Source organism: Octopus sinensis, linkage group LG4 (genome assembly GCF_006345805.1).
Source record: "Octopus sinensis linkage group LG4, ASM634580v1, whole genome shotgun sequence".
NCBI lineage: Eukaryota > Metazoa > Mollusca > Cephalopoda > Octopoda > Octopodidae > Octopus > Octopus sinensis.
Genome location: NC_043000.1, coordinates 66,851,895 through 66,859,400, shown reverse-complemented (window position 1 = coordinate 66,859,400; position 7,506 = coordinate 66,851,895). Strand labels below are relative to the sequence as shown.

At 37.9% G+C, this 7,506-nt stretch overlaps 1 protein-coding gene across 1 annotated transcript; it reads left to right on the top strand.

Annotated features, from left to right (window-relative positions):
- Positions 1 to 1,557: 1,557 nt before the first annotated feature.
- LOC115210845 lies at positions 1,558 to 7,506 on the top strand. Its single transcript, XM_036502095.1, has 3 exons — positions 1,558 to 1,757; positions 6,887 to 7,357; positions 7,404 to 7,506. The coding sequence occupies exons 1-2, from the start codon at positions 1,653 to 1,655 to the stop codon at positions 7,334 to 7,336; spliced, it is 555 nt and encodes a 184-aa protein (XP_036357988.1). The 5' UTR covers positions 1,558 to 1,652; the 3' UTR covers positions 7,337 to 7,357; positions 7,404 to 7,506.

The following is a 7,506-nucleotide window of genomic DNA, read 5'->3' as shown; positions in this document are numbered from 1 at the left end:
AATTCAGAGAGTCCTGGCACTAGACACGCTTGACCAGTGGAAAGCGTTCCTTCCCTATAACAAGAAGTTGAAGAGCAGGTAGTCCGATGTGATCAGACCGTAGATAGGGCATGGTACGACAGTTAGGGTAATGCAGGCGTTCACCTCTGTCCTACCGCTCAAAGACAGCTTCCTCTTGGCCCATTTCTGAGTAAGACTGTCTACTCTGTTCGTTATGTCACCCCAGTCCTGGTCCCCATAAAAGTTGGAACCGAATCAGACTCGAGGTGTTTAATCGGTCCGTAAGTCTTGCATCCCATGACGCTCTCCGCTAGCACGAGCCTACCTTTCTAGGTATTTAGTTGCAAGCCCGCTGATTTGTCCGGGCTGATCGTAGTTCCCTTCACAGACGACTATTCCTTTAGAACGGTGCTAACTGCCTCCACTTCGTTTGCTTCCGACTCTATGGCAGAGACATTATCTCCCTAGTGGTTGTCAAAGAAGTCAAGCATGAATTCATGTAGCCCACTGAAACTGGACAATTTGCGCCCAGTGTAGCCATTCATCACATGTCGTATTTCAGCTGGTATTAACCTCAGGTATTCAAAACACGAATCTGAAAAAATGTTAAGAACTTACTTTGATGATCAAAACACACATCTTAAAAAATTAGTTTTTGGGCGTACTTGATAATTTCTACTCTATTATATAGGACCACCCTTGGGTGCATCATCATTCCATTAAATGTGTTTATGGGGAGAAAGATACTGAAAAATATTAATGCAAGTCAGAGTAAAAAAGAAACGAGGACGGTATCGGGTGCTCGTAGGATGTGCTAAATCACCCTTAAATGACATACTAAATTTTTTTCATAATCGTATGAATTCCCGTGCGTTGAACACAAATTTGCAAGAAATAACCGAAAATTCAAAAAAATGAAAGAAGGAGTTATAGGTAAAATTACAGATTAACACCCGCACGATTTTCACTAAGAAAAAAAAAAAACTCGGATCTTTTGCGTGGAATCAAGTACCCTGACCTCCCAATATGCTGCAAATCCCATATTTTGGTTCGGAATTGGTCTGGAGGGGGGTACCCCCCCCCCGGAATTTTCACACAAAAAAGAACTCTGATTTTTTGCGTGGAATCAAGTACTCTGACCTCGTAATATGCTGTAAATCCCATATCTGGGTTTGGAAAGGTGGGGGGGGCTTGGTTTTTTTTGTGTGTGAAAATTCCGAGGAGTCCCCCCCTCCGGATCAATTCCGAACCAAAATATGGGATTTACAGCATATTAGGAGGTCAGGGTACTTGATTCCACTCAAAAAATCCGAGTTTTTTTTTTCTTAGTGAAAATCGTGCGGGTGTTAAGTCTGTAATTTTACCGAGTTATATGGGGTGCTTAAACCAGAATTCCGCCCTTCTTTATGTGCGCGCGCGAGTATGTAATATATGAATGTGTGTATGTCTGTGTTGTATTTTCCCTTCCTATAACTTGCAGAAAACAAAACGAAAAAAATACCATAAAAAATAATCCGTCAGCAAAACACGGCCGCATCACACAAAATAGAAGAGAAATCCGTCCGCCACACCAAACGTACCTTCGACAGAATCCGGAAGCAAGAAGCCGACACTGTTCTTAGAAGAGCAGTGCAGTAAACATCTAAGTGAAAATGACGAGACCTGAGACCGAGCTGAAGAACGAATTTGATCTACACTGCAAAACTTGTAAGTCGATAATCATTAAAAAGGGCTTGTCAGTCTTTCGTAAATTTAAGGTAAGTTGGACTTTCTCCTAATATACATTCGTTGGTTACTTTTACAATTTTTTTTTCATAAATTACATTATACCTATTCTTTTTCTCTAAACTTATATATATATAATATATATATATATATATATATATATATATATATATATATATATATATATATATATACTTGCATTGACTGCAGTTGCCTTTCAGATGGTGTAGATCCCGATTCCCGATTATATCTGTATTTGTTGTGAAGAAAGTTTTGCTGAGGTGAGAGAGTGGAGTTTCAGATAATTCACCAGGGGGGACTTTGTTTCCTCATAATTTTCAGAAAAAATTGGCATTTTCCAATAAAATCTCCTATAAAGATTTTCAGATGGTGTAGATTACGATTATATTGAAATTTAATGGGATAAAAAGTTGGTGAGCTTTTTATACATAGTATTCAGTGAATTATTTTACTTCCGCGTTAGACAGAAAATGTTGTTGCGAATGGATAGACATTACTGGTTCCTGTTGGTGTAATATTAGTAGAATTGGTAAAGTGATAGTTGAACTGTCTCGTGGTATATAGTTAGGGGTCTTTTCATCCTATCGAGGTTAATTTCGCCTTTCCTCTTTTCGTAGTTGACAAACTATGAGTCAAGTACTGGGATTAATTCATATTTCTGTAAGGCGGACATTTTTTTAAGTTTTTTCTTTTTCTATGGCAAAATCAGAATCTCCGTTGTCGGAAACATTGGAATCAGAAAAAGAATAAAAGTAAATCAAAAAGGGTGTGTTGCCTTTTCAACACGTCAGCAATTTGACTGTTATTTCTAGCAAGTGGAGAGACCACATCTAAGCTCATTTCATGCGCTAGTTAGAAAATCATTTACGCATGCGCAAATCAGCGGACAAGTTAAAAAATATCCGGAATATTCTTTTCTATTCTAGGCACAAGGCCAGAAATTGGGGAGGTGGGGTAGTCGATTAGTCGAACTCAGTAGGCAACTGGTTCTTTATTTATTGACCCCAAAAGGATGAAAGGCAACGTCGACTTCAACGGAATTTGAACTCAGAACGTAAAGACACGAAATACCGCTAAGTATTACGCCCAGCGTGATAACGATTCTGACAGCTCGCCGCCAAAATTGAAATGGCGATCTTTCGTTTGTTACAAACGAAAGATGCCTGAAATTTTGAAATTTGCTTTTTCAAGTACTACTTAAGAAGAGTGGTCCCGGTGCGCGTACCCGCGCATCCGCGCTAGATAGTCGTGATTAGTCGATTCTACAACGACTACCTAGTAAAGTAAATAAAGCACAAAATAAATAAATTTTTTTAGTGGCTTGCCTACCAACCTCATGGTTCCGGGTTCAGTCCCACTGCGTGGCACTTTGGGCAAGTGTCTTCTACTATAGCCTCGGGCCGACCAAAGCCTTGTGAGTGGATTTGGTAGACGGAAACTGAAAGAAGCCCGTCGTATATATATATGTGCGTGTATGTTTGTGTGTCTGTGTTTGTCCCCTAGCATTGCTTGACAATCGATGCTGGTGTGTTTATGTCCCCGTCACTTAGCGGTTCGGCAAAAAGAGACCGATAGAATAAGTACTGGGCTTACAAAGAATAATTCCCGGGGTCGAGTTGCTCGACTAAAGGCGGTGCTCCAGCATGGCCGCAGTCAACTGACTGAAACAAGTAAAAGAGTAAAGTAAATATTTTTTTTTAAAACAAAGTAAATAAAACACAAAGTAAGGATCAACTAGTCACGACTAGCTAGCGCGAGTGCGCGTACCGGGACCACTCTTCTTAAGTAGTACCGTTTTTTCGTTTTGGCAAAATCGGAATTCCGTAGTTGAAAACGTTGGTATCTGAAGTGGGGAGGGGGAAGCAAAAGAAAAAAAATAAGGAGTAGGGAACATACTCGTCTCGTCTTCCTATGATGTATCCTTGATGTGAATGGAATTGGTTAATTTCATTCGTTTATACCAGTGGTTCTCAACCAGGGCTGAAGTGTCCATATAAGATTTTGGGGGATCCACACAACAAAATGGTAAATTGGGAACCCACAAAAGTATTTTAAGGGTCCCTGAAAAAATTTTGCTTTAGATGTATGTATTGGTATGTATGGCAAGAACAGCTAGGTTTCTTTATCTAACATTTTATATAGTTAATGTGAGAAAACAAAATGGGAATTTTGAATGAAGTTTCTATGAAACTAGTTTTTAAACATTGAATGGCTATGGGGGTCAACCAGAATAAACTAGTTTTCCAGAGGGGTCCATAGATAAAAAATGGTTGAGAATCCCTGATTTATAATATTAAACATATTCTCATATGTATGTTTAATATGTGGTCATGAATGTTGGGTAATGGTTGAATGAGTACGATCATGAATACAAGCGACTGAGATGGGGTTCCTCCAAAAGGTCTCTGGAGTAACATTACTCAACAGAGTATGTGGCTTGGAGATCAGGATCTCTCCAGGTTAAGCCACTACGTCTTCACATTGAGAGGTTACAGCCCTAATACTACAGACAAGTGATTAGAATGTTGCAGGAAAGAATTGCAAGCCAGAATCTTCAAGCTGAGCCAACCAGCAGCGATGTAGGGGTAGACCAAGGACAAGCTGGCTGGATAATATCCATAGTCTCTGTTGGTCAGGCTTGAAAATCAAGCCAGAAAGTCTAATGACAGTTGCTTCTGATAGGACTCCATGAAGGGGCCTAAGGATCTAACCCCACAACCCTTCCTGTAGGCTGAGAAAATGGATGGATAGAAACATAAATATCACTTCCCCTCACCAACTATGTTTCCTCATAACTTTCAGGGAAAAAATGGACATTCTTCAATGAAATTTTCTATAAATAGTTTTGGAATGGTGTAGATTATGATTATACAACAATATATATGGATGTGAAAAATATGAAAGATTATTTAAAATGAGGAATATTGTTGTTTTTTTAATTTCAAATCCAGTTGAAGTCAAATTTACTTTCCGATATTTCAGGGTCAAAAAGAGGTACCTGTTAAATATTGGGATAGTTATAATCTAAATTTATGTAATTATCCCTAATATTATTATTGTCGTAATAATAGTGGATTAATAAAATGCTTTGCAGTATTTCCATCAATCAACTTTGCCTTTCATTCCCCTCCATTATTATTATTGTGCTGGTGTTGTTACCATACCTGTTGCTGTTGTAATCATTGGTTCCTACCAAGTTAAAACCACATGATTAGCTTTGAGCTAACTGAACTATATTGGTACACTTACCAGGAAGCCAGAAGAACAAATCTAGTTTGGACAAAGTGACCAGGTATTATCAATATTTACCTTTGTGCTCAGAATCAGATTTTATATAATAATGACACGCAGGTGTTGTTCAATTAAGCTTTCGTAATGTACTTGTCTCCAAGGAAGCCTTTAACATAATCACTAGATATAGTAATAGCAGGCACATCTCTTTCAAAGGACACCATCTCATTTTAAAAACAGGACACATTGGATAACATTGTTCTAGATGTACTACCTGGAATAAAAAGGAGATGATCATGGATAAAATGCTTTTGTTCATAAGTTTATCCAATAAGAGTGAAGTAACAACTTCCTGTTACAGAAATTTACTCAGCCTCTTCTTCCTTAGAACTGCCACCTCCTGGAATTCTGTGCATCCACGTTTTTACTTCTGGCATCAATCAACTTACACCAACTAAAGCTGAATATTAGAATATCACTCACATTGACCCCACCAATTTGGAATGGACAACATAACCTCTCCTGTGACACATGTGCATGCACACGTGCACACACACACATATTAAACTAGAAATACTCGGTCAGTACAGTATTTCAGAAGTTAGGCTTCTTCTAGTTGAATTATCCCTGTAATTTGATTTTTTTTTTGTTGCAGCTGTATTGCTTCCCTCTGCCAATATTCTAAATAATGCTACCAGTGTCAAAGCATCTTATTTTATCCCACCCAAAGTCATTAACTCAATGTCTTGAGATATTATGGAATAGTACATTATACATCATCATCAGCATCATTTACTATCCGTTTTCCATGCTGGCATGGGTTAAACCATTTGACTGGAACTGGTGAGCTGCACCAGGCTCCAGTTTATTTTGGCTCTGGTTTTTATGACTAGATACCCTTCCTAATGCCAGCCACTCCACAGAGTGCACCAGGTGCCTTTTATGCATCACTGGCATGGGTGCCTTTAATTTGTTACTGGCACAGATGCCTTTTATATATAGATACAAGCATGGCTGCTAACTGCTACACCTCATTCATCAGCAATAACAACATGTGAATTTTTTTTTAAATGTCATCTCTAAAATACCATGAGGACTATCATTAATAATAATATGGCCACTGAGGAACTATCAGCATCATTGTTTAACAGCTGTTTTCCATGCTGGCATGGGTTGGACAGTTTGATAGGAGCTGGTCAGATTCCAGTTGTTTCTTGTGACATGGTTTCTATGGCTTGATGCTACTCCTTACAGAGTGTGCTGGGTATTTTTATGTGCCACTTGCACCTGTAAAGGTCATTCTTGTATGTATTGATGACCACAATTTTACTTAGCTTGATGCATTTTCTCAAGTACAGCAAAGTGCCACAACTCCCAGTCCTTTGTCATTTCCTCAGTGAGGCCAAACATCTGAAGATTCTTTCTCACCACTTCATACTCATTTGCCAAAAAAGCATAGGGCTGATTGAAGAAAACAACTTTCCTTACCACTATGCTCTGTTTTCAATGACTCTAAGTTTGTCGATGCAGACAACTTTAATGAAATAAATGCTCATCATATTCTCCATAACCTAACTTTTGTCACCCTAGATATCATAACAGCAGTAAATAGGCGTGGCTGTGTGGTAAGAAGCTTACTTCTCAACCACAAGGTTCAGGTTTCAGGCCCACTGATTGTTCCAATAACTGAATATGATAGATGTAGGTTACTATTGTTGCCTCATTTTCCACCAATATTGTACACACAGTTCTTCAAATTTTTTCATGGATCAACCACTATTCAGTATTAGGCATAAATTATCTAATGATGTTACAAAATATAATTTTAAAGAAATTTTGGAATGAATTTTCCTTTACAATTATTTTAATAATAAAAGCTTTTTTCTCTTTTGTTTGTTTTATTTTACAGTTTCCTGATGAAGCTTTACGAGGAACGCATGATAAATCAAGTTCAAAACCTTCAGCAGACTTTAGAAAACAGGTTGATCCTCCAATAGACATTACTAAATTCCGAAATATGAAGCTTATTGTAGATTTTGAGGACTGGAAGCCAAAAGAAGATAACTTTGATTTAGAAACTTGCATTATTGAAGATCTTGAGAACTACACAAATTTCATAAAGAGTGTCAAAGATTGCTGGATGACTAAGAATATGTTTGACTTAGAAAATGCCGCTGTTGAAAAATTAGATAAAGGGAAATCAGGAAGAGGCCCAGTATTCTGTGGAAATTGCTATAGCAAGGAAGAAAAGACAGATCCTGTTGAAATTATTGGCTGGACAAATGACTCAGCCACTTTGAAACCAGTATATATTATGCGTGATAAAGTATCTGAAATTAAGAAGTCAACTTGTAAATAAACAAAACCCTCGAATCCATCAGTATACACACATACAGTTGCATATCTATGTATGTATGTACACACATGTGTCTATGCGCATAGGTACACCATAATCTATACACATGCAGATGAGGGTTGATTCATATGAAAAAAAAAGTGAATAAAATAATATGACCACTTGCTTATCAA

Coding starts and splice junctions, on each gene's coding strand:
- LOC115210845 (XM_036502095.1), top strand. CDS start 1,653: ATGACGAGACCTGAGACCGAGCTGAAGAACGAATTTGATCTACACTGC. Junction 1,758..6,886: donor CAGTCTTTCGTAAATTTAAG/GTAAGTTGGACT, acceptor TTTATTTTACAG/TTTCCTGATGAAGCTTTACG.